This window comes from Cucurbita moschata, unplaced genomic scaffold, assembly GCF_002738365.1.
Source record: "Cucurbita moschata cultivar Rifu unplaced genomic scaffold, Cmos_1.0 Cmo_Scf00017, whole genome shotgun sequence".
In the NCBI taxonomy this organism is placed as follows: Eukaryota; Viridiplantae; Streptophyta; class Magnoliopsida; order Cucurbitales; family Cucurbitaceae; genus Cucurbita; species Cucurbita moschata.
The window spans coordinates 501,288-528,020 of record NW_019268533.1 but is presented as its reverse complement, the minus strand read 5'-3'; the positions used below and the strand labels follow the sequence as shown (position 1 = coordinate 528,020).

Below are 26,733 nucleotides of genomic sequence, written 5' to 3'. Positions count from 1 at the left end.
AACAAAACATTCTTTATAAGGGTGTGGAAATCTCTCCTTAGTAGACGCATTTTAAAAGCCTTGAGAAAAAACCCGAAAGGAAAAGCCCAAAGAGAATAATATCTGCTAACGGTGGGCTTGGGTCATTACAAAGTTAAGTTGGCTCTCGGGGATATCATGAAATTGCAGATAAACTTGGGCCGTTCTAAATCAAGATCTTTCTGCAGCTATTCATTCAAATGAACAGCCACCATGAGAACTTATTGCTAACGACTCGAAAGTTGCTTCAATGATCATGAAAAGGCAGGAAGTACAAAAATACAAGTATTGATGGAATGGTGAAGAGTAGTTCAAACTAGTGAAGAGATACAGTGACGAATGAACGGTATCAGACAAGAAGTATTAGGAGGAGTCTGATACAATGTTAGCATACAAGAGCCTGTTCCAAGTATCAGGCAAACCAGGCAAACACCAGTGGCTGCAATCGGTAATGATCTCTTCTTTTCTCTGTTTCATTGCAACTGATAGTTTCCCTTGCCTTCTTGCATAAACTGATGGATGCGCATCCCTTCGATACTGCGATAGCTTTGTTATATTCAAATACTTCACTGGGGTTTTCATTCTCTTGATTGTTCTCTTGAATACTTCAGTTAATGACTCAGGGAATATCTCTTGGTAGGACTCATCTGAGATTGGTTGGGTTTCGTTGTAGCACCATTGCGTTCCCTTGTGTTCTGGCGAAATACTTCTAAAGAAAACTACTGTTTTGTTCGTATCCACGTTCTGGTCAATCCAACTCGACCAGGTTTTCATGGCTGCCTCGAGTGCCAGGTCCATTTCCATTGTTTCTACCATCTTCCCATCACGATGAAAGTAGTCCCATCTGCAAAATTCATCTCAGGATGAATGAAATCTGTTCGTTATGTAACATCGTAATCACAAGTACTTACGCTTGTAACTTCCCCTGATGCACCCACCAATGGCCAGTGTTGAAAACCATGATGTCTGCACCATACCACTTCTTTGACATTGCTGAGAGTTTGTCGAGCTCCAATATTCTGGCGCCATTAGCCCGGTCGACTTCTAGTTCCACCAGAAACGGACTCCAGAAAAACTCCACGGAACAATTGTATTCCTGAGGTTATAAATAGGCACTGTTAGTTCAAAGTCACATTATAGTATCAGAAAGTACAAGAAGGTGTACATGGAAAAGCTCAGCTAACTGCCTTTGATCTGAAGACCTTGTAGCTGCCACTTTGTACGTCAACATAAACCTGAGAGGGAGGTAAAGCAGAGTAGAGAAGACATGCAAGAGATTCCCATTGGTTTCTGTTAAGTGAGTCCCCAACTACGATCATTCTCTTGCTTCTGAGTTTCTCCAACATATCTGTGCTATTAAACCTTCAAAGTTTATGATTTAGATGATTAAGTTTACACTGTTAGTGGCTGATTAAACGCTGCAATCGCTCGGTATTGGATCTAAATGAAAAGGAAGTAGAAGGAATATTGAGATGAAGAGCTAATGTTTCAGCTCACCTGGGAATGTTGCACCCAGTGGCTTCCCAGCTCAACTTCTCGTAGCCAAAATCTTGTCGACCATTCCTTCGGCAGCTAACTTGGTCGCTAAGAAATGGACACTTCGTTTGATCATAGAGAGGACTTACCTCAGGATCATAGACCCATTTGCCATCAAAGATGTTGCAGCTTTTCTTCTCATGCGTATCGTGCTCCTTGAGAAGTGAGGTGTCTTTGGGCTGCAACTGAGTGTTAGCTGCAACATAGTAGTCCACGAGACTCAACGAAGATGTCACCGATGAGGTTGAGCTTTGAAAAGTCAAAAAGTCCAGGGCCTTCTGGTCTTGACCAAGCAAGAGCACTAGGATGATAATGCTCGTGAAGCTTGTATATGTGCAAAGCTTCCATCTCTGATTAATGGGGAAGCTGTTGTCCATTGCTTGATACCTCTACTTCTCACTAGCAGTGAGAAGCTAGAAGGCGAGGTAATTATAATTAGGCACTTCAAGTTTGTAAGAAGTGGGCAAGTTTCAGTCAAAAATCCCTGAATACCCTTTGAGAATTTGCATCGCACTTGTGAGATATTGGTGGTTAGTCACTTTTAGATGACTAAAAACATGTGAATTTGAAGCCAAAGGGTTCGATAATGGCTATTTTTAAATAGTTTTCGTGCTCGAGATTATGTCGATACCAGAAAAGGAAGGAAAACATAATATCTTTGAGAGTTTTAGAGAAAGTAGCAGCAGAGTAGTTGACTAAAACCACTTGAACAGTACCTGCTAAAAAACCAGCAAATAGAACAAGATTTAGGTGAAGCTTATCTCCTCAACTCCACCCTCTAATGTGGTGGGCGGATTACATGTCAACTATACTACTATGCAGTAGCTTGGACTTTCTTTTAGTTTTAGGTTCATGTGCAGGTGCAAGTTCCAGATGAAAACATAGAAATTTAATGACTGACCTAATTCCAAAACGTTAGCCACCTGCCGATGAACGGATGAAAGTGATGATCTGAAAGCATGCCGTTTTTGGTGGCCAACTTTTTGTTACCTACCTAGACACGTTCTTTAGCCATATTTTGTTACCTTGTGAGCTTAAGAGAACAGCAGAAGAACAGGAAGACACTTTCTAATGGAGACAGTTGGGACTTCTGAGAAAATGATAGGTAACATAGCTCAAAGATGGAGGGTGCTCAGTGGGCAGGATAACTGGAAAAACCTCTTGGACCCTTTGGACGTCGATCTTCGACAATACATTCTTCACTACGGAGATATGGCACAGGCAACATACGACGGTTTTAACTGGAACAAGATGTCCAAATTTGCTGGGGACAGCCATTACGCAAGGAAGGACTTCTTCTCCAAAGTTGGTTTAGCTATAGCCAACCCGTACAAGTATAAGGTCACCAAATTCCTCTATGCAACTTCAGGGATTGAAGTTTCGGAAGCGTTTTTATTGAAGTCTCTATCAGGGAAAGCTTGGAACAAAGAGTCGAATTGGATGGGGTACGTTGCTGTGGCAACGGACGAGGGAACGACTGCATTAGGAAGAAGGGACATTGTAATTGCTTGGAGAGGAACAATTCAAGCATGGGAATGGGTTGATGACTTCAACTTTCCTCTTGTTCCTGCCACAGAACTATTTGGAGCAGCTAATCCTTCTAATGTTCACAAAGGCTGGCTTTCCATTTACACTTCTAAGGATTCTCGATCGCCCTATAACCCGAACAGTGCAAGACAGCAGGCGATTTTCAATGTTTTCATATATACTTTTCATTCAACCAATAACTGATATCACTAACCGTGGTTCTATCTTCTAATTGATCAGGTACTAGCTGAAGTTGAGAGGCTACTAGAGGAATATCAAGATGAAGAGATCAGTATAACTATAACAGGACACAGTTTAGGTGCTGCCCTTGGGACACTGAATGCAGCAGACATTGTTGCAAATCAGATAAACAAGGGGAAAAGGCAACCCCAGAAACTCTTCCCTGTAACAGCCTTCTTGTTTGCCAGTCCACATGTAGGAGACCGGAACTTCAGAAAGTTCTTTAATTCCATGAATAATCTTCATGTTTTAAGAACTCGGAACAAGGTGGACTTGGTACCAGAATACCCACTGTTGGGTTATGTGGATGTTGGAGTCGAGCTGGTAATCGACACACTAAAATCGAAATACTTGAAGAGTCCTGGATGTTTCAGGAGCTGGCACTCTTTGGAGGCTTATCTTCATGGGGTGGCAGGAACACAGGGAATTGAAGGTGGGTTTTTGTTAGAAGTGAAAAGGGACATAGCACTTGTGAACAAATCTTTGGATGCTCTCAAGGATGAGTATTTGGTGCCTGCCTCATGGTGGTGTGTCCAAAACAAAGGAATGGTACAAGACGCTGATGGCTTTTGGCGGCTGGAAGATCATGAGAGAGATGATGGGAAGCCTTAAGCTACAATATGTGCATGTAGAATTTCTATCCTAGCAGCCTCACAAATCATAGAACCAACTTCTTTGAAATAAAATTTGCATTCAGAAATAATGTAAGAGAAAACTTCGATTCTATATTGATTATTGATGAAATAAACAATCAATGGAAGCCTAATTCAGTGAAGCTAAGAACAAAAAATCATAAAAAGACCATCTGAATCACTCAGCGATGGGAATCACAGAGCTACATATTCATATCAAATGCAAATTTTACACAAACAAGGTGATTACATACTATAAGACTTCTCCAACTTTCCTGTTAGAGAAATATGAACGATCAACAAGGAATCTGGGAAGTGAACCACTCCATGACATGAATTGGGGCTTTGATCAGCCCCAGCGCAAGCTCCACTATCACCGTCAAGCACAAACAACAAGGACATATGCAAGTAAGCGTCAATCTGCACCCAAAATCGCACAGAAAACACAGATAAATGGAAAAGGGCGACAGATTTAGAAGAAACGAACCAAATCAGAAATGCCCTAGAAGCTAAAAATTGAAGGGGTTTTGAGAAATTTACCCCACAATCCAGATGATTACGCCGATGATGGAAAGGATGAGAGAAAGGAAAGCAAAAGGCAAGCCGAGCAAGAAGCCGAGCGGCCTACAATCGCCATCTCCGCAACACATCTTCTTTCGAGAATTGTCTGAGTTTCACCTCAATTTCTGGGTGATGATCGGAATCGCACTGCTGAAATGAAAAAGATGCTCAGAATATGTGACAAATGGGGCATGTCTGTGAAAGCGATTCTCTCCATTGGTTTTATCTTATTGAAGGGGTTGGACCAAAGAGTGCACAGATGAGCAGCGCATATGACTTCTGCGCAAAGCAAGTCTTAAATGACAACCGGAAAGTTCGCATTTTTCTAATGAAATTTCGTATTTCCCACGCTTCTTTAATATATTCTTAAAACTTGAAAAGAAAAAAATATATATACATATATATCCATTTTTTTTAAATAATTTAAAAATATTTTTATCTATATGTCATAAATTATCTACAAATATTTTAATATTATTTTTTTAAAAATCATAAATATTTTTGAAACATTAGGTAAAAGATATTTTAAAACCCTAAAATTGTTAAAAACTTAAAATATTTTTTCTATTTTAAAAGTTCAAAAATATTTTTTATTTTAAAACTTTTTTTTTAAAGTTTAAAAGTACTTACTAAAGTTTTAAAAAAAAATTAAAAAAATTAAAAATTATTATTGAAACTTCTAAAATTTCATGGGTATTTTTTCTAGACAAAGTGTAAAATTATTTAAATTTTTTTTTTCACTTTCTCTAATATTCACCCTTATTTATTCCGGCCACAAACCTATTTTGAGATAGTTTATTCAAGTCAGACGTTCAAATCTTCACAATCCAAAAAAAACAATTTTTTAAAAAAATATAAACAAACTCTCAAACGTAGAAATTGAATTAAAATGGGAAAGGGTTTCTGTTACACCAAACACAGAAAAGGCCATACCTTGGTGAACCCAATCCCATTACCATTACCTTTCAGATGAGAAAATTCCAAAGCCGTGTGCAATAAACATAAGCTCATAAATCAAAACAGGTTTCTTCTCCAAACAAGTCTGCAATGGCGGCAGAGTCATCTTCTTGGAAATTTGCAAAGAATAACAATTCAAACTTCTGAAGTTCAACAATATCGAATCAAATTAACACCAAACAGTTTCTATCTTAGCATAGTTCGGTGGATAAAAGACCACTACTATCTTAAGAATCGATGGCTCGATGTACCACTCGAGCATTTCTAGGTTGTGCTTCTTTCCATACATTTCTTGCCAAAAACTTGAAACAGGGATGGTTTATTGACATCTCACGCACTAGTACAGAGACCAACTATATAAAACTATGCACCCTTAAACGAATTTGTGTTTATTTTCATCTTTTCACATGTTTCTAGCCAAAATTTATGGACTTAAGACCAAGATTAACGACTGAATGCCATGTTCATTTTGATCACCTCTAGTTGTCTCATCCTACACGCTCGTGTTTGATATGTCATAACTATAAAGTATGAGCAGCAGTATATTGTAATAACTAGAACTGCAGACAAGTTAGTAGCTGGGACCTTTCAATACTCTCCTATAATGGTAACGGATTCCAAAACCTAATAAATCAAGTGAGAAACAACCTATTATATAGCCCCACTCAGCGTGCTATGAAGGTACTTACGACAGAACGGGGTGATCAAGTCTTTCACAATAAAGTGATAAATGGACTTACCATTAAGCTCGACATAGGCAAGCCTTGATGATGATTCAACCAGAGGCTCTGGTCCAATGCCTCCCCAAAATCTGAGCAGAGAAAGGCGTGTACTGCAGGGAAGACGAGTTTAGCTAGAAGCTTTGCAAATGGAGATTGGCACAGAAAGAACAGCGGAGAGTCGGCCATAAAAGAAGGGCTTCGAGGAAGACGCTGCATCAGAAAAATATACGTCAAATTGAGAATGAGAAACAAAGCGCACTTGAAAAGTTGAATACTCTCTTTTAACGGAAAAAAGGCATAACTTGAAGTGACGAACTAGCCAAGGCAAAACATACCTTAGAAGGAGAGCCATCATTTCATTTTTCCACAGAATGAAGTCTAAAAGGAAACAATGTAAAAATCATACCAAATGCAAACACTCTAGACAGCAGGGTAACTCGATTAACCTTACAGAAACCAATCAAAATCATATTTTTCTCTTGATCCTTTACAACTAAAAAAAACAAGCAGCAGCAGCAGCGCTTGCAAACACGAAGGAAGTGACCCACAATCCTAACATTCCATATGGCACCCATAGAAGGCAGAGATACAAGCTCAAGGAATCGTTTGAGCTTCTTACCAAACCCAAACCCTCCAGTATACATCATTGAAATCCACACTTGTTGCCAGTTACTGACACTTAGTTTACAAAACCTAATATAATAGAGGGGGGAGGGGATTATCCGGAGGGTGAATCTGTGGTAAAAAATAATAGATATGGTAGAAATTGATCAGCAATGTACAGGCGCTACGCAAGAGGGGCTAATCGATCAGATTACTACAATATTATACAATTTTGAGCCAGAATAAATGGCTACAGAGGAGGGGGTATGCAGTGAAACCTTCTATCCAATACAACATCAAACCTCAGTTTGCCACTGGCTGAACATGAATGGACTTTTAAGCCTCCTTTCCAACCCATGCAAGACTATTTGGATTTTAATCAGAAAAGCTGAAGGATCCTTCCAACAGAAGTACTCTCACAACTTCAAAAAATTTGACATCTGTTCAAGAAAACAAAAGGGCCTGGTAAGATTTTCATTTCTAAAAATTGATAATCACAAAATTTAAGTTGTTATACTAGAGTGCGATAAAGTAATATAGAGATCCTTAAAAGGGGGAAGGTAAACTGAGTACGCCTCTTAATACTTTTTCATGATCATGTGCAAATCCATGAACTCAAAAGGTCTCGGTGATCGAAAGTATTGCAACTTCGATAAATTTGTTCTGTACCCTTTCTAATGAACTCTAACCATCCTTAATCATCATGTTAAAATAAGACAATTTAGTCTGTTTTTGTAAAAGTTCTGATCAATTTGCTCATTCATGGCACAACAATATATTTTAAAATCATACTACTTTAGTATCTATTCTTCTGATTTTCATTTTAATTAAGTAAATGAATTATATAAAACTAATAACTAAACTAAAACAAACTAAAACAAAAAACACCGCATGCAAAGCATTTAATACCTAAAGCTTCAAGAAACGTCTGATGATGATATCACGATCTTCTCAGACAATTGCCAACAATGAACTTTTTAACATTTTAGATTGTAATCTCAATTCACACCCCCAACATCTAAGTAAAGGGCTGAACGAAGAAAGAAGACATCTAGATTTCAAAAGTTATATGCAGTGTTAACCCTGAATTTTCAAAATTAAAAAGTTTTATATATATAGACACAAACACATATATATCCTATGTTAGAAGATAAGATTTTGCCCCTTATAAGAATTCTAGCCTCTCCTGGTTGAACAAAGAATCCTTCTGATCCAATCCAATTGACCAAATTTATCTACCCTAAACGGTGAATGAACTCAACGACACCAAGATACGTTTATACCAGAAACATAGCCAGATGAAAAAGGGATCCAGAAACCAAAAACTCATCAGAGGAACTAGCACATGATCCAAAAATTTATTTAAAACAGAGATTCAGTCTAATTTGGTAGCACAACCTGAAAAATATTTGAAGACCTTTAAGACCCAGTATCAGATCCAGATGCTGAAGAACTTTCACTGTCGGAATCTGTAATTTATCCAAAAAGAATAAGAATAAGAATGCGGCTTCAACAAAAACACATGACTAGGATGCCAGCCCCAGGAATGTAGAAGTTAATAATTGTAAGACTTCAGATTAAAAATAATAAAATAAAAAAAAACCAAAATAGTCATACCACTAGATGAAGATCCAGAATCACTGCTAGAACTGCTTGAACTACTTGACCTACTCCTATTATTGCCCTGTCCTTGAACGGGCACTGAAGATGAAACAATATTCTCATCTGTGTACAAAATTAAAAGTTTTGGATTTTAGTAAATATACAAACTAAGAAAATATGAATAAAAAACCAGACAAAATGATGTACCCACCTGCTTGAGTTTCCTTTGGGACCTCCACCACAACAGGGGCCTGGATCAATAAAAGAAAACAACAGGATCCATTTTAGTACTTTATAGCACATTATCGCAATATACATCACAGTTTTATTCAGGGATTTACCTTTTGGGCAATATTGTGTTCCTTATCTGCTCTTGCTCGAAGTGCAAGCTCAGCTTTTCTCTTGTTCTTGCTCAAACTTTTCTTGAAGTTTGTCACAAACCTATCAAGCTCCCAGAGTGTCTCTGCATCCACGCTATCAATATCTACCTCAATTTCTTCATCATCTTGGAAAATATTCGAATTTCTCTTCTTAATTATTTGTAAAATGACATCCAGTTTTTCAGAAGGTAAATTCTGAAGGTTACTGCTGAGCTTTTGCTTCTCCTCATAAGTCATGTCCCTTTTATGAGGATCTTTTGCCTTGGGCTTCTTTGGAGCAGGTGTCCTAGCTGAAGGAGTAGCGCTCAAAGGTCTATTCTTGGAGTCAAGACGATATGTGGTGGATTCTGACCTTTCCAATATTCGTTTCATGTCAAGGGGTGGTGGTGGTGGAAGACGAGCCTTTCTGGAAGTAGGTGTGGAAAGAGAAGCTCCGTAGTCTAGTCCAAACCTTACCTCACGATTATACTCTGTCTCTATAATAACCCACCTATCCTCAAATATTGTCAACAATTGCTCTGCCATTACATAGACATCTTGTCCTTTGGGATTATAGGTCATAGCATTGCAAAATGTAAGTCTCACATCCTCAGCAAATTCTTTAGGTGACTTGTACCAATTTTTGTTCAGCCTAGATTTTACTGTTCCTAGGTCCATTGGATGCTTAATGATGATGTAGTAGTCATGCAGACCAAGGCCCTGCACATCGACAGGAGCATCAAACACCCAACCATACTTGTGCTTGATCAATTTATCCAGGAGTGAACTGCAGCTCTTAAAAAACTTGGAACCCAGCCCAAAACCATGAGCCATTTCTCCTACAACCGGCTTCTTGATGTTTGTTTTTGCCTTCTTATTACTCTCAGCTGGTGGTAGCTTATCTTTTCCAAGTATGAATTCAGAGTTTCGATAAAACTGGTTTGCTTTAGGAGTTCTTTTTTCTTTCTCCACATAATCACTCACACCCTGACTGTTCTCCAACATTGATATACTCGATTTATTCAGAGGCCTAGAAGGCTCACAAGGCACACGTACAGCAGCAACCTCAGGATGAATCTGCTCATCTCCACCAACCTTATCCATCCCTTCATTAGCCAAACTGCAAAAATTACTAGACTTACTTAATTCCCCCTGTTTTGCCTCAATTCTTTTCAAAACATTTCTCACCATCTCAAGCTCACTCTCAAGCTTACGCCGAAGTTCCTGCATCTCCTGCTTAGACCTTGAGGTCAAATTATTGTTATTTTGATTTTCCACAGCCACTTCCATGACACCATTTTCTGAGGGTTGGTCCCGCACGCTCTGCACTGCATCCCCAGCTGCAACCTGCTGACGGTTAAGGCATGAAGAATCATCACAGGCCACATCAAATCTTGAAACGACCTGCTGCTGAGTTGGATTCTTGTCCTCCGTCACCGTAGTACAAGGAAGAGGCTCGGTCAAATTGTTACTTTCATCATGATTAATGTTACTATTGACATTGGCATCGTTGTTTTCATTGGTGGCGATAGTGGTTGTTGGTTCAGTAGGGGTTTCCTTATTTTGGCTATTATCAATATCATCTTTGTTCTCAACAGCAGAGGTGGTGGTGGTGACATCGGCAATTGAATTTGTGTTATTGTAATTGTTCTTCTTTTGGCCTTTGAAGGCCTTCCTAGTGTACACCTTACTCTCCACGTACCTCTGTTTCTCTCTACCACCGTCACCTACACCTACCTCATCAACTGTAGGACCCGAAGCCATACATGAAACTCGACCAAAACCCTAAATACCCTATTTCCCAAAATAGGGACAAAACACCACAGCTGAAGCTTGTCCTAAAAGGATAAAACACTCGTCCGTCGCAAGAAGACAGGAAAAATCCCCAATTATCCCAAAAGACAGAAAGATTTAGACCAAAAGGCAACACAAGAAAACCCTAATTCCTAAAGATCCAATAAAATTAAATTCCTCCGATCAAACCCTAATTCCACAGCTATAAACTAGAAAATCCGCATGAAACATGCAGAAAGAGAGCAAAGAAGAAGAAGTAAAGCTGAGAATCTTACAGAAAACGAAGAAACAGTAGGGTTTGGAACTGGTAATTTTCCTGTTGGTGTTGTTGAGTGCTTCTTTTTGCGACCGGATCTTGCAGTCTCTCTACGAGAACACTTTCTCTCTCTACAAAAAAATAACTTTCTCTCTCTAAAGTGATCTCTCAATCTTTTGAAGTGTACAGATGTACGGCGCCTGTAGGGTTCGTCGACTGAAATAAAATGAAACTCGCGCGTGGGACTGGTAACAGAAAAGTCGTGCCCGTGAAGCATCACTATACTTCTGGAGGGTGGGTGACTGACGCGCCTTTTGAGAGGTGTGGAACACCTTCCAATGGGGAGAAATTACTTGGGAGACTGTATTTTACGCGCGTCACGGTTGTTTAAGTCGGTCTATGGCGGGCAGTTTCGTTTCTAAAAAGTTTTTAAGTTTTGCCCATTCGCGCGGTTATCCTTCTCCCGCGGTTGGGAAAAGCAAACGAAAATTTGATTTTTGCCTCCAAATTTCTTTTTTTTTTTTTCACTTTTAAATAATAATTATGAGTCTCATATTTAATGACTTAAAAAGTTTTGAAATTCATAACATTTAAAAAATAAATTTAAGTTTGTGTCTAACGTATAGGATGATTTTGTGTTTTTTTTATCTTTTACAAATTTATTCGCCAATAATTCAAACAAATTTTATTAAATAACCAACCAAACTATAAATTTTGTTTAGTTACGTTGGTTTGGGTTTATAATAGTTCAAGCCAGTCGTTAATAAATATTATTCGCTTCGCTCTATTACGTATAGTTGTCAGTTTTACGATTTTAAAACGTGGTTATTAGGGAGAGATTTTCACACCCTTATAATAATGTTTAGTTCCTCTCTCTCCAATTGATATAGGATCTCACTTATAACAAATCATTCCTTACAAGAGTGTGGAAACCTCTTCCCAGCACATGTGTTTTAAAATCACGAGGCTAACGATAATACTTAATAGATCAAAATAGACAATATCTACTAACCATAGGTTTGGACTGTTACAAGGTTATTTAAGTTGTTTATTTCATTTTTTATTTTTATAAATCTAATTTAGATTTATTTTTATTTCATTTTTTGAACTAGCATCGTGATACTAAAAAGATATTGCCTTTGAAACCGTCTCTACGATGATAATATAGAATTGTCATTAATGACTTTCGATTCTATTGAAGGGGTTCCCCTTCTTCTGTGTGAGGTGCGATGTATGTCAGGGCGGAACCTATCTCGAATGTGGAGCACTGACTCAAGCTGCCCTAGAGCATATTCGTTCTCTTCTTTCTTTTTCTCGTTATTTCTTCACGTTCCTCTTTTTTCTTTTGACATTTCTTCTTTCGATTTGGAAGTTAAAATAAAAGAAAAACTCACACGTAACAAAGCGGATTCACTCTTCTCCCTCGTAAACTAATTGTCATTCCAAAGACTGACTCTGATTACGTTTTGTTACGTTACGCCTAACTCGAGTCCCCACGTCTGCCCTTCTCCGCCATTCCATTTAGGGTGAGCCCATGTGGTTATGGGGACGGGAACGGGAACGAGCGGTTAGTAACTCATATTTGTGACGATTTTTCTAAACAAAATCGAAAAGAGTAGACAACAGAAAAAACTTGTCATTACAACAAGGTGGGATCATAAAAGAACAAGAAAGAAAAACATTCGTGTAAGACAATCATAAGACGAATATCTTCAATCTTCTTCAACATTAATTGCCTTCAAAACAGACAGAACAACAGAACATAAGAATCCTACGGCGAACGAGGTGATCGAGAATGATGTTGAGAATCAGGCCCTCCAGGTATGTATCTTGCAGTGGAAGAAGAAAGCCTTCTTAAATGCTCCATTTCGCTTTTGGTATAACCCAACCTACGCATTATCATGCTGCTGCTGCTGCTGCCACCGCCTTCAATGGCCGCCGCCTCCTCCGTCCTCAGCGGCAATGCATGGCGGCCGGCCGCCGCGGTGACAAGCATCACCATGAAAATAACGGCCATTAATGGAGCAAATTTTGGGTTGAAACGGTGATGGGTGGCTGCCATTGGAAAGAATGGTGATCGGAAAAGCTGCATGCGAAGTGGGTATTTGATGATTGGGTAAAAGGTGGGATTTTTAGGTGCTATTTATAGAAATTTTGAAGGATTTTTGTTAAATTTTTATTTATTTATTTATTTTGATGATAAGTTTTTAAGATGAGAGATAAGTAGTGGGGGAGTAATGTAAAGGGTGAGTCAGAAATTTTGTCATTAGGGTTCCTTTTTGCGTCTTAATCTCTTTTTATATTTGGAGGAACATGGCATATGGAAGGAGCTATGGATTTCATAGCCTACCTAGCTTCAATTTGTTTACAATATCCTAACGAGAGGGATAGTACGTAACCGCTCAAGTCCACCGCTAGTAGATATTGTCCGTTTTGGTTCATTGTGTATCGCTTTCAGTTTCGCGGGTTTAAAATGCGTCTACTAGAGAGAGGTTTGTCCCCCTCTCCAACCGATTTGGAACCTCACAATCCATCCACCCCTCGGGACCCAACTTCCTCGTTGGCACACTGCCCCGTGTCTGGCTCTAATACCATTTGTAACAGCTTAAGACCGATTTTAGCCCGTTACGTATCACTGTCATCCTCACGGTTTTAAAATGCGTCTACTAGGGAGATATTTGTCCCCGTCTCCAGTCGATGTGGGATCTCACATTATGTTTACATCCCTTTCCTGGGAAAGTTTTTGGGTATCATTTGAACAACGAAGGAGAAATTGACGAGTTTACCCTATTTTAGTTCCAAGCATGAATCGATTCGGTCTAATCTGGTCACCTCTTACCTCTGACATTTTGACAGTTCTTGACTAGGGTAATGTTTGAAGCAAGACTCTGATACGAACAACGATCATTTCTGCAGTTTCCATAATCGTATGATATTGTTCATTTCAACCATGAGCTCCTATGTTAAAACGCCTTCCGTCTACTCCAAAAATGTCGTTTTCCTTCACTTATAGGCTCACGGTGTCCTAACTTGTCACAGTCTCGACACAAGATATCGTTTGTATTCTCAACCGTGAGCCCCTACGATATACGGGAGGTTTAATGTTTGAGAAGAATTAAAAGGGAACCAAAAGGAGAATGATAGTGAAGGAAGAGAGTGTGATATGACACGACAAGGATTGGGTGAGGTTATATGTTATGAACTTGTCTTTTGAAGAGGACAAAACGAATCGGATAGGCACATGGGGGCATAATGTTTGTGTCTTTTAATGTTTTTGTGGTAATTTTATGATATAATATAATGTCGTCTCCAAAATTCAGATTCCTTCCAACGAATAGCCACATTTTCACAACTTGCCCTCTTTCATTAATTATTCCAAGAGCCATTAAATGAACATTAAAAACTCCAAAAAATAAACCAAACCATAGCATTAATCTTATAAAAATGAAAAGGACCAAAGTTTGTCGTTGATGATGTAACGTAACCATGTTTTATCTTAACTACCTTAAATAGGATCATAATAACAATATTAAGGTAAACTAAAAATGATGACATGTGATTTTATAAGTTTTTTTTTTTTTCGACTTTCCCTTAAGAGTTTAAAAACGCGTCTGTTAGGAAGAGATTTTCACACTCTTATAAAGAATGTTTCGTTCTCATTTTTAATCAATATAGGATCTCACAATCCACCCCTTTCGAAACTCAGCATCCTTGCTGACATTCGTTCCCTTCTCCAATCGATGTGGGACCCCCCAATCCACCCCCTTTGGGGCCTAGTGTCCTTGCTGTCACACTGCCTCGTATCCACCTCCTTCGAGGCTTAGCCTGTTCGCTGGCACATCACTCCCTGTCTAGCTCTGATACAATTCGTAACAGCACCAGCCTACCACTAGCAAATATTGTCCTATTTGGGTTTTCCCTCTCAACTTCCCTATAGGTTTTTAAAACGCGTCTGTTAGAGATAGGCTTCCACACCCTTATAAAAAATGTTTCATTCTCCTCACCAACCAACGTGGGATCTCACACATATGTCGCTACGAAACGCAAATCTTAAAAGTAAAATTCTTGAGTTTGAAACTTCAATAACAGAAATGCAACTTAAATTAAACCTCACCAACCAAAAATGCATTTATTTTCTCTTGTAAATATATATTTGAATTTGTTAAACTATTGACGGTCAACTATGAGGTTTTCTACGAGAAAATTAGCATTAGATAACCAATGGAGCGAATTTGTTAAGACATTATAACATTGATCGACCGAAAGGTCAAAGAATCGAATTCTCACTTTCACATGTTATTACACTTTAGTTTGTAGCTCGAGAAGTCGATGGTTAAATCATTTTTAACCTTTCCTAAACCCGAATTATAATTTATAATGACAAATCAAGAGAGAGATGGTTCATTCCTCATGAAAGCTAAAAAGTACCAACAAAAGTAACTCAAAAAAACAAAGTAACCGAATTAACTAAAAACGACTATAACGATCTCTGCATGGAAATGGTAAAAGGAAAGCCACCGCCGGTTGATCGGAGGGAGCACCGTAATTTATTTATGCCACGCATGATCTCAGTGGTGTCTCGGGTCGGGTCCGCCGGGGATATATCGTTTCGACGAGGTATAATATTTCCCGGCGATCACTTTGGCCGGAGCGCCACCATGCACCTGAACCAGCCGCTGCCGGAGCTGGGCGAGATTCTGTTTTCTGTCCACTGGAATTCGAGATTCCGATACGGCTGCAAAAGACATTATAACGAACATAATACAAAACCATCCCCACAACAACTTTCTAGCTCCCATTACCATAATTCCTTTCAGACAAAGCCGAAATTAAGAACCTTAAAATCTCCAAAAATAAAAAATAAATAAGATAATTATGATATATCCTTAACTCTCCAAAAACTGGAACCCCTTCTCTTCCCTTATATACACATCAAATTCCCGACCCTTTGCCTTTTTGTATTACGATAAAGTGACGCCGTTTTAAATGAATTGTCAACGGCCGCCACTCAAGTTTTTTACAGCCAAAAATATTATCCAATGAAATAATAATTAAAAAAAAAAAAAAACAACATGAATTTCCTCGCCTCAGCTGTTCTTTTTATTTATTTATTTATTTTTCAGTACAACAACTCATGCTCATTGTCGTTTTAGCTCGTTATATATGATTGTCAACCTCACATTTTTCAAACTAGAACGAGTCCACTAGAAAGGGGTTTCCACAAAATTATAAGAAATGTTTCATTCCCCTCTCCAACCGACGTGGGATCTCACAATTCACCCTCCAATTTCCTCCCGCTCGGTGTGTGTGGCTCTGATACCATTTGTACCCATTAAGCCTACCGTTAACAGATATTGTCCTTTTTGACCTATTACGTGTCGCCACTCGCCTCACAGTTTTAAAATACGTCTATTATGAACAGATTTTCACATCCTTCTAAAGAATGTTTCGTTCTCCTCTCCAACAAGCATAGGATTTCATTTGTAAGAGCTAAGTACTTGGTTTTGATACCATTTGTAACACTCAAGTTTACTGCTAGCAGATATTGTCCGTTTTGGCCCGTTACGTGTTACCACTAGCCTCACAATTTTAAAACGCGTCTACTATGCACAAATTTTCACATGCTTATGAACAATGTTTTGTTTCTCTTTCCAACCAGCATGAGATCTCATAAGCTCAATGTTCCAACCACTATTTTCCACGTGACAACCTTTATTTTTCATTCATGTTTTTTACGGGGACTCAATTAAGGTATAAAATATAGATGCAGTTCAACTAGTAGACAACAACAACGATTTTGAAGAGTACTAGATCGAAAGTTTCTAATATTACTAGCTCAGTTCATCGTTTGTCGTTGAAGAAAGGTTTAATAACTGTACGAGACTTATGAAATAAATAATATATTGATTTACGAGGTGCTACGATAAATGAGAGAGACAATGTATTACGTTATACTAGATTTTGTTCGATTTTGTCCGTACAATAACACGATGACGTAGGAGTAATGACCCAAAAGACACCAAGGGAGTAAAATTGGCCTTCGAAAGGGCGTTCCCTAGGAGGGACTGAAGGGTCACAATCCATACGAAAATATATAAATAATGTGTTTGGGGTTCTTTTCACTTTTTTATCAGACTCCACTTATCACACACATGCACCAATGCCGCCAACTATCATATAATATGCTTAACGTACAACCATGAGCATTTTTTTAGTTCAGTTTTTGCCGGCCGTGCCGTCAGAAATATTCTTATTACAGTTTACCTCGAGTTTAGCAATGTCGGTAGAATCCTCGAACGATGACATAAGAGTGAATAGTTTCAAGGACATGGTCATGCATGAAGTTATGAACGATGAATCTTCATGTATATTGGACGGGAGTTTTATTAAGTAAGACGATAATTTGATACAAAAGTTGAGGCTCAGTAATCTCTATTGAAGGAGAAGATAGCTTAGGGTGCAATAAGGGTCGATTTGTATGATTCGTGTGATATCCCATATTGGTTGGGGAGGAGAACAAAACACCCTTTATAAGGGTGTGGAAACCTTCTTCTAGCAAACGCGTTTCAAAGCCTTGAGGGGAAGCCTGAAAGGGAAAGCCTAAAGAGGATAATGTTTGTTAGAGGTAGATCTGGGTCGTCACAAATGGTATCAGAGCCAGACACCGGACGATGTGTCGGCCAACCTTCTCGCTATTCTCCAAAGGGGGTAGACATGAGGCGGTGTGCCAGTAAGGACGCTGGTCCCAAAGGGGGTGGATTTGGTGGCGATCCCACATCGATTAGAGAAAGGAACAAGTGCTAGCGAAGACGCTGGGCCCTGAAGGAGCGTGGATTGTGATGTCCCACATTTATAAGGGTGTAGAAACCTTCCCCTAGCAGACGCGTTTTAAAGCCTTGAGGGGAAGCTCGAAAGGGAAAGCCCAAAGACAACAATATCTGTTAGCAGTAGATCTGGGTCGTTACAAATTGTATCAGAGCTTAAAGCCTTGAGGGGAAGCTCGAAAGGGAAAGCTCAAAGACAACAATATCTGTTAACGGTAGATCTGGGTCGTTACAAATGGTATCAGAGCTAGACGCCGGACGATGTGCCAGCCTTCTCGTTGTTCCTCAAAGGGGGTAGACATGAGGCAGTGTGCCAGTAAGAACGTTGGACCCCGAAGGGGGGTGGATTGTGATGTCCCACATTTGTAGAGGTGTGAAAACCTTCCTCTAGCCGACACATTTTAAAATCTTGAGAGGAAACTCGAAAAGAAAAGCCCAAAGAGGACAATGTCTGCTAGCGGTTGATCTAGGTCGTTACAATTCAATAGTAAGACAGACAACCCTAGCATACGCATTTTAAAGCCTTGAGGGCAAACTCGAAAAGGAAAGCTCAAAGAAGACAATATCTGCTAGTGGTGAATCTGGGACGTTACAATTCGATAGTAAGACAGACAACGTGTGTTTTTGAGAGAGAAATTGGCCTTGATAGAAACCAAGCTCTCGACACGAATGTGAGTGCAATACAAACATGAACGATACCTATTAGAGAGGTAACTTAATGGTATTTTGTTCGAGAGCGGACAATTATTAGGGTTACAATCAAAGTTTTACCTTGCCTAAAAATGAGCATATTGCAAATAAAAGTTTAGAACAATATTTTTCGTTATAAATTTGGATATGATCGATTCATCCCATCAATATATTGATTATTAAGTTAAAAAATAATAATAATAAACTATATTATAAAATCTTAAACCCCGACATAAAGATAAGCGGTGGTTAGAAAATGCAAAGGCCGTCCACCTTAGCTTTAAATTTATTTTATTACATTAATGACGGCGTGAGTAATGGCTTAGTCACTATCAATTTATTTTTTATTTTTTTATTTTTTTTATTTAATTGAATTGTGAGATGATAAGTGGATGTAGATCTCACTACCCCTCGTTCCAATATGGCTCAGAGAATAATTTTTTTTTTATTAAAATAAATATCTTTTTATTAAAAATAAGATTAATATTAATTATTTTAAACGTGGATCCATTGTCGGTTTCATAATTATTAAATTGATTAATATTTATTATTATTAGGTAAAGAATAATTAATTAAAATGGGAGTGGATTAGAGAAGACTTTGGGCAAATAAAAAGAGCACTATGGATAAAGTCAAATGGATTATTAATTAATATATTAAATTTGTCAAAGATAAACTAAATTTTTTTATACCCAATTTTAATCCATTCAAATAAGATATAAAGGATTCCTTTAAACTTTAAAACAAAAAATAATAAAAAATAAGAACTATTTTAATTTTTATATTAAAATATCTTAATTAGTTTGAATGTTTAAAAAATTACTTGTTATAATTTTATTTCATCAGCAGCCTTGCTCTTCCTGGAGTTGGAGAGTAAGGAAGCCGATTGAACCGAGGGGATGAATCCATCATGAACCGAACCGAATCTAACTGTATTTTGAAAGGAATTTGTTATATAGAGAAGCGGCGGAAGGTTTTCCTTGCCGGAGTGGAATATGACGGCGGCGAACTCCATGGAAGACGATGAAGGTATGAGATTGAGATTTGAAGAAGGTTACCATGGGTTTATTATAATGATCGGGAAAGTGAAAATGAAAATTTTGGACTAGGAATTTGGGGTTTTTGTCCCACATCGGAAAGTTTGATGGTAGACCGACGTTGAGAGGCTATAAAAGGCGAGTGGAGGATGTTGACAAACTCATCTTTGCGCTTGGGGCAATGACGCAGCTAGTGAGGTTCTAACCGAGGCGCGTCAATTGCTGGTTGAAAACTATTTCCAAACCCCCTCTTAGGCCTGGGTTTGGCCCAGGCCTTCGAGAATTTCTGGAAGGGCTCCCTTCGGGGTAAAGCCCTACAATACTTAGTTCTAAGCTTCAATTTGGTTATTTAAATAAATATTGCAACACAAATTGTTGCAATTTTATTTTGTTTTCCATGAATTTCATTGTTGACCCTGTGAAATATGAGATTTCACGGATTTTGTCGCAGAGACTTTTTGGAGAAAATTTCCCTATATATATATATATTTATTTGAAACGAAGAAGGGCATGACATATATGCATCAATGTGTCACGGACTAGGACATAGCTAATCCACACATGCGTTGATGTGTGGAACATATTTGTTGGGGACTAAGCAGAGTGGTAGCTAATCCATTAAAAGTTTACTCTTTGATAACTTCATATTTATACATGATGGTTGTGCACATGCATCAATGACTAAACAAGACATAGCTGACCCCACTAAAAGTTTATTTCGAGTAATTTCAAGTATATAACCCCACTAAAAGTTTATTTTGAGTAATTTCAAGTATATACCTGGTCCGATGGTAATTTTTTAGTTTGATCTTCTAAAGTTTATAGATATGATCGGGAGGAAAAAACATATAAAATATCATTTTTTAACATCTCTCCTTTCCATTTTTTGTGTTGAGATTAAATATAAAAAGTTAACATTCCAACAAAGTGTACATATTTAATAAACTTTTATATTTATTTTTATAAGCATCTCTTTCTCCCCATGTGACCTTTGATTCTGTCACGTGATCTTTATTCTCAATTTCTCTGGCAAATCATTTCAAATAACTCCGATTATTTTATTTCATTATTGTTTTACTATAATAGTAATAACAATAACAATAACCTTATGGATCTATTAGATAAATATAAGGACAACTAACCTAAATTTTTATTTATTATGAAATTATTTATAAAATTATATTTTAGCTTTTGATAAACCCTTTATACAGAAAATCTTTTTCTTTTGCCCCAAGTCATTAAAAAAATCATATAAAATAAGAATTTGAGACATCTAATAACCAATATTTGCTTAATAAAAAATCAAAATTCAAATACAAAAACTAGAGCTTCCTATTTGAGATTGAAACACAATTCTAAAAAACAAATACCCGATTACCATAGGCCAAACCCATGACCGGCCCGATTTCCGACCCGACCCGCTTATGTCTTCACTCGGCCCCAACCCTACCGATGGTGTCTGGCTTGAAAAGTTCCCATTTCTCAACGAACTGCGCCATAAAATGAGAAATCAAATCCAATTAAAACTAAAAAAAGAAGAAAAATAGTTGCAGAATCATTGGTGGCCGATGATTTCAACCATGATCCACATTATTTTTCTTGATTACTAGGTTTTAAAGATCAACAATGAAATTTACCTAGCTGGGATTCTGCAATTTCCGTAGCCTGAAAACAAGAGAGATCAAAATCAGAACACAAATTCAAATAGCATTTCAGTTACAGATCTGGAAAGGTTTTGAATTAAAGAACAGATTCGGCTAAGAAACTGAGAGATCGGAGTGAAGAAACAGACTAGGGTTTAAGGAGGTGATAGCCGCGGCGTTTTGGAAGAAGCAACTGTCGTCGGTCATGCCGTGCTTACGGAAGTAGTCGTTGAAGGCGAAGGAGGCCATATTCTGGACGTTGGATGCGTCGTAGCATGCGCCACCGGGCTGGATTGGTGAACAGTCGGCACCGCCGGCGCCGCAGGCCCAGTCGAGGGCGGATTGCAGAGAAGCGTCGTCGGCGTTGTTCTTGGCCACGCACCAGAGCTCCGTCGCGCCGCTTTGGTCCCTGGTGGACGGCTGCCGGGACTCCGCCGCGCTGCTGCCGAGAATCAGAAGAATGAGAAGAAAGAGCGCAAAATTATTGGCCATTTTCGACGGGGAGATCGGGAGGAGGGAGAGAGAGATTTGGAGATTGGGGGCTTTAGAGAGAGAGAGGAGATTTGGAGAGTGGGGGCTTTAGAGAGAGAATACAAAGGGGAGGTTTAAGAGGGAACAGGGGAAGTGACCGTTACGGAGATGGCAGAAACGGATTCCACTACTAATCAGTTTTGGATGATTTTCAGGATTAAGCCCTTAATTAGAGCCTTCTATATAAAATGCTAAAAGTTGGGGGGCTCTCCTGCTATTTATAAGAATATGATATAATTTTATTAAATTAGACCTTAAAATTAAATAATTATTATAATTTTTACTATCAATTTAATTTTACTAACTCGTCCACTAAGTTTAATAAATAAAAAATGGTGTAAAAATAATTTTAAAAATCCAGTAATTGCAATAAAATAAAGTTATGCAAGTTTGACAATTACAATAATTAACCATTAAAGAGTTAAAATTGTAATAATTTTATAAAATTAAAATTTGTACAACTTGAAAATTTTCCAAAATTAAAAGAAAACATTTGGAAAAATGAGGCGGATGGTATGGACTGCGCGCTGTAGTTAAGCCCATGTTTGTAAATGGACAGCCGCTAAAACAGCCCAGTTCTATTGTGGGCCTGAAACATTGGGCCCATACTGAAAATATTCTTCTCGGACCTCCCTAGTTTAAGAAAAACTGAATTGATTAATATTATATTTTTTCAATTAATAAGATTAAATAAATGAGAAATAATGGGAGAGGCAAAATAAAGCCACGAGATGTGGAACTTTACCTTTCACTATATATAATATAAATTATACAAAATTAAATGGAAGCTACACAAAAGAACTAAACCCTCTTTTTCTCTTTTTAAATTTCAGAGAAATTTAATCCCCATTTCCCACACATTTTTATAATTTATATAAATATTTTGGTTCTGTTCTTACTTGTTTGTTGTATGAAGCATATAGGAGCGGGTCGTCTCGGGTTCGACCTGGATCCGGTGCTTCAAACTTGATAATTTAGCAAAAACGCCGACCAACGGCGCTGTATTGTAGGTGCAGGCCTCGGTCTGCATGTAATTCCCTCTATCATCGGAAAATTTGTCTTCGCAATCGGGGCCGCCAACCACCGCTCCGACGACGACGTTTGGGTTCGGATCTCCACGGCCGTACCAATTGTCGTAGCCCTGTGTGCAGCCGATGAACGCCTTGTTTTCTCTATGCGACATAATGGAGGCTCCTCTGTGGTGAACCCTAGTAGGAAAATTGGGGCCAAATCCGACCAAATAGCTCATGTTCATTGGGTTGGAGCCGAGTATGTAATCCGTTTGTTGTTTTGCAAAGGCAAAAAGCTCTTCGTGATCCACGGGTCCGGTGTGGCAGTTGAGACGGTGGTTGGATCGGCGGAGGTAGTCGGAGTAGACAGTGAGAAGAAACGACGCCGTAGAGACGTATTGCATGTTGTTCCACTGGCGGATGAATAAAAGGCCGGCCGGAGTTCTCTCGACGTTGCTGACATTGTTCTTGTTGAGGATCGTGCAGAGGTAATACTCTGCTTTTGATCGGTACTGCTCCAGGATTTTTGCTTGCTTATTGTTCTTATTATGCCTCCCCTGCATTAGCAACTAAAAAAGCAAGCAAATAATTGTAATTAATTGTTTGATCTAAGAACATATAAAGGATTAAATTGAAAATATTTAAATGGTATGGACAAAAATGGGTGATCCTGAGATGGAGGGAAGGGAAATTAAAAGGGACACTTGGCGAGATTTGAGTAGGCAGAGGGGGATTTCATGGCTGTGGTATCGGATGCACGTGGCCTTGTGCTCCATCCAACATGACTCGAAGTCTAAAACTTTACCCTTGCCGTCCTAATGGGTCCTTTAATTAAGGGCCACTCCATCTCTGGCGTGAAAAAAAGCTAAAAGCTTAACAAACGGTGACTGTGAGAGAGATTCTCCCTCCTTTTCCTTTGTACCATTTATCATTCCATCTCAGACTCCTTAATCAAACACTTAATCCACCTCCCCAAGTAACTAACCTATTGTTTGACTGATCTTAATCGAGTTTAGGGACACACGAGAGCATCAACAACACAAACTTAACACGAAATCAAAATTTTAGACTTTTTTTATGATTATACCAATTAAAAAGTTCATCGATCTACCACAAAAATGGAAAGTAACTATCTATGAGATCAACTTATGAAATGCAATAAAAACATACCACATCGATCTAGAGTGGGTATGGGTTCAAACTTCTAATCACCTTCCTATCTAATCTAATTCATTGTGCTAAAGTGAACACAAATAACATTATTCAAGTAATATAAGAGAATTAAATGGAAGGAACCAGCAATAATGATGAGTGAATTTGGGGTGGGGTTTGAGGAATTTTTTTTACCTTGGAGGCCATGAGTTGGACGCCAGCATACTTGACGTCCCAGCTGAACTCGGAGATGGCCCAGCCAATGCCACCGAAGCTGTGAGCGTTGTTAAGGACGTACTCAAGATAGTGTGGATTGTCGGTGGCCTCATAGAGCCACAGCGCAGCCCATAGAAGTTCATCTTTATACCCACTCACCGACGCGTAGTAGCTCTTCACTATTCCCACACTTGAGTCATATTTCCCTCTGAATTTATCCCCAAACTCAAACAACTTCACACCAGTATTCAGATTCCCAGACACAGTCAGTCAAAATTAATTCTGTTTTCAATTAAACTGCCTCTCAACTAATAACGCAACTAATTCTGTTCAATTTCTGTTACCTGTTGCGCGTGATGGAGCAGCAGGTGCGAGTAATGTGAGTTCGTTTTTCTGAACACGATCGACGCTGCAGCCATCGACGCCGCCGTTTCTCCGGCGAGATCTGACCCCGGCTTCCTCTCGTCGATTTTGTAAGCTTGTCGTGACGTCGTCATGTCCTCCGGCCTCTGCCAGCAGTAATGGTCCGTATCTCCATCGCCAACCTGTAAATTAATGCTTATGGAGCAATGTGATTCGATTGGTGATGGTGATAGCGAAATTATGATAAGTTGAGAATGAGGCTCACCTCTGCCCATAGCACATTGGGGCTAGTGTGCGCTTTGATGAAGTAATCGGTTCCCCACTTGATCGCCTCTAGAGCGTGCCCTAATTCACCGGCGGCTTCAATTTCTTGTCGGTACTCGATGACGCTCCAGGATAGCATCGTTATAGTGAAGGCCATTGGGAGGCCGAACTTGACGTGATCACCGGCGTCATAGTATCCTCCGACTAAATCCACCTATAACACCGAGAGAAAAAAAACAACTCCGATCATTTTCCAAAAGCGAAGCTAAAGAAAAACGAAAACCAGAGCAGCTATTGCAGATTTAGAGCAACTAACTCCTTGTTCAAGCCCGTCGGTGAGGCCGGAATGGTCTCGCCAGTTGACGCGCTGGTTGTACGGCATCCTTCCCGATCGCTGAGACTCGAAGTAGAGGAGGCTCTTGGACAGAGCATCAGCGTAATCAAAAGCTCCGGCTGCAAAGTTCCAGAGAACAGAGAAGGAGAGGAAGATCAAGAGACGGCGTTTGCCAGAATATCTCTGAGGTTTCGGAGGTCCGGCACGGCGGCAGCATTGCGTCGTCGCGGCCGTCTTCTCCTCCTCCATTAACGGAGTTGATTGCTTCTTCTTTGCCGTTGAAATTGATTTCGGAAGCGAAATGGGAGAGAGAAAAAGTAAGTCTCTCTCTCTCTCTCTTTGTCCACTCGCTTTCTCACACTTTAAACCCGTTGAAGTACGTTTCTGGTTTTTGGTTTAATTGGTTTGGAAATGACATTCGCACGTGAATCTCACGTGACTTAAAAAATCAAAATTTTATAAGTACTATATTTTTTAATCTCCAAATTTTCAATATTAATCATTTTAGTACTCTTCCTCTCAAATTTTTAATTTCCATCGTTTACTTTTTTTTTTAATTACCATTTCGATATATATAATATTTTCATTTTTTTTAATCTTCATTTAATAATTTTTTTCATCAAATAGAGATGAAAATGGTAACTTTTTACTCTACCTACCCTTGGAACTTTGACTGGTTCGTTGCCATTTTGAATGAAAAGTCACTTTCACCCCCTTCAAACTTTCATATCTACCATTCACAACCCTTCGTTTTGTCTTTTTAACTTTTGGCGGACAATTTTAGGATAAAAATGTCCCAATGAAACATCATAGTATTTCTAAAATAAAGGTCAATTTAGTAATTTAGTCTTTATATTTTAATATATGCAATAATTTAGTTTAGTATTTTAAAAAATAAACCATTTAACTTGAAAATTGAGAAAAATATATTAAATTACAAAATTAGCGCCAAAAAAGTTAAGAATTTAATGTTTATAATTATGGAAAGTTTATCCAACCATATAAACTATGTACAAAGATTTTATCGAATTATAATACTAAAATGTTAACTTTTCATATGACCCCATATATATCGAGGGACCCTGTATCATTCATTATTAAAACGACAAGGTAATCTTAATGAAAATCAACAGGAATGTGTTTTGAATTTTTGAATAAAAAGTGTTAGGTAGAACTCGCTGGAATTTTTGGGGTCACCTCAGAACCAATTCCTCCAATCGAATTGCAGTAGGCCTCGTGAGAAGATCTACAACACCCATAATTTGTAGTAGTACGCTTTGCTCAGCATTTTCTACTGACTTGTTAACCTAATAGAGTTACAGTTACTTGACACAACATCTTTCTTCTCGACCGCGGAACCATTATGTTACCTAGGTTATGACTACTCCATAAGATTGACAGTCAGGACGGTGGCACGACGTAGGTAGGTTCGGGATAATCCAATCAATCTTTTTTTTCCCTCTTTTTCTGAATTTGTCTCTGTCCATTTTTTCTATGGAACTCAGCAGACGTAGTATAGAACTTGTTGGTATCACTCGTTTTTTATTTATGAGTTTCGTATAATTAAAATTAAATAATTTAATATAAGGGGGAAATAGGAAAAACAAAAAAGAAAGTAGATGGGCCCACGAGTTAAAAGAAAAAGGCAAGATAAGCATGATGTGTGTTGATTGCGGCAATCAGATGCATACATCATATGACCATAATAACCCCTAATTATGGAATTTGTCACGCAAAACATTATAACACGCCAAATTTAATTTATTAATTATGTAACTTAATATACATTAAACGCTAAATTACAAAAAAAAAAAAAAAAAAAAAAAAAAAAAAAAAAAAAAAAAAAAAAAAAAAAAAAAAAA

The 26,733-nt window shown here is 38.4% G+C and overlaps 6 protein-coding genes and 1 non-coding gene across 7 annotated transcripts; 2 read left to right on the top strand and 5 right to left on the bottom strand.

The window, feature by feature from the left end:
- Nucleotides 1-281: 281 nt before the first annotated feature.
- On the bottom strand, nt 282-1,981 carry LOC111454866 (protein trichome birefringence-like 42). Its single transcript, XM_023096336.1, has 4 exons — nt 1,516-1,981; nt 1,206-1,380; nt 930-1,114; nt 282-862 (listed from the first exon to the last, which is right to left on the bottom strand). The coding sequence occupies exons 1-4, from the start codon at nt 1,929-1,931 to the stop codon at nt 382-384; spliced, it is 1,257 nt and encodes a 418-aa protein (XP_022952104.1). The 5' UTR covers nt 1,932-1,981; the 3' UTR covers nt 282-381.
- A 328-nt stretch (nt 1,982-2,309) lies between these two features.
- Nucleotides 2,310-4,069, top strand: LOC111454864 (phospholipase A1-IIgamma-like). Its single transcript, XM_023096334.1, has 2 exons — nt 2,310-3,237; nt 3,322-4,069. Exons 1-2 carry the CDS (start codon nt 2,626-2,628, stop codon nt 3,931-3,933), a joined length of 1,224 nt encoding a protein of 407 aa, XP_022952102.1. The 5' UTR covers nt 2,310-2,625; the 3' UTR covers nt 3,934-4,069.
- Nucleotides 4,030-4,846, bottom strand: LOC111454865. Its single transcript, XM_023096335.1, has 2 exons — nt 4,494-4,846; nt 4,030-4,373 (listed from the first exon to the last, which is right to left on the bottom strand). The coding sequence occupies exons 1-2, from the start codon at nt 4,601-4,603 to the stop codon at nt 4,250-4,252; spliced, it is 234 nt and encodes a 77-aa protein (XP_022952103.1). The 5' UTR covers nt 4,604-4,846; the 3' UTR covers nt 4,030-4,249.
- A 1,768-nt stretch (nt 4,847-6,614) lies between these two features.
- LOC111454861 (transcription factor GTE4-like) lies at nt 6,615-10,983 on the bottom strand. Its single transcript, XM_023096332.1, has 5 exons — nt 8,740-10,983; nt 8,610-8,649; nt 8,414-8,521; nt 8,195-8,265; nt 6,615-7,236 (listed from the first exon to the last, which is right to left on the bottom strand). Exons 1-4 carry the CDS (start codon nt 10,519-10,521, stop codon nt 8,216-8,218), a joined length of 1,980 nt encoding a protein of 659 aa, XP_022952100.1. The 5' UTR covers nt 10,522-10,983; the 3' UTR covers nt 6,615-7,236; nt 8,195-8,215.
- Nucleotides 10,984-19,521: 8,538 nt separating this feature from the next.
- Nucleotides 19,522-19,672, top strand: LOC111455649. The gene has a single exon (XR_002712630.1). It is a non-coding gene; the product is annotated as a U4 spliceosomal RNA (small nuclear RNA).
- Nucleotides 19,673-20,621: 949 nt separating this feature from the next.
- Nucleotides 20,622-21,678, bottom strand: LOC111455276 (PLASMODESMATA CALLOSE-BINDING PROTEIN 5-like). Its single transcript, XM_023096877.1, has 3 exons — nt 21,151-21,678; nt 20,996-21,023; nt 20,622-20,848 (listed from the first exon to the last, which is right to left on the bottom strand). The coding sequence occupies exons 1-3, from the start codon at nt 21,491-21,493 to the stop codon at nt 20,668-20,670; spliced, it is 552 nt and encodes a 183-aa protein (XP_022952645.1). The 5' UTR covers nt 21,494-21,678; the 3' UTR covers nt 20,622-20,667.
- Nucleotides 21,679-22,251: 573 nt separating this feature from the next.
- Nucleotides 22,252-25,249, bottom strand: LOC111455456 (endoglucanase 11-like). The gene is made up of 5 exons (XM_023097147.1): nt 24,854-25,249; nt 24,539-24,751; nt 24,255-24,455; nt 23,890-24,144; nt 22,252-23,111 (listed from the first exon to the last, which is right to left on the bottom strand). The coding sequence occupies exons 1-5, from the start codon at nt 25,118-25,120 to the stop codon at nt 22,428-22,430; spliced, it is 1,620 nt and encodes a 539-aa protein (XP_022952915.1). The 5' UTR covers nt 25,121-25,249; the 3' UTR covers nt 22,252-22,427.
- Nucleotides 25,250-26,733: the final 1,484 nt, after the last annotated feature.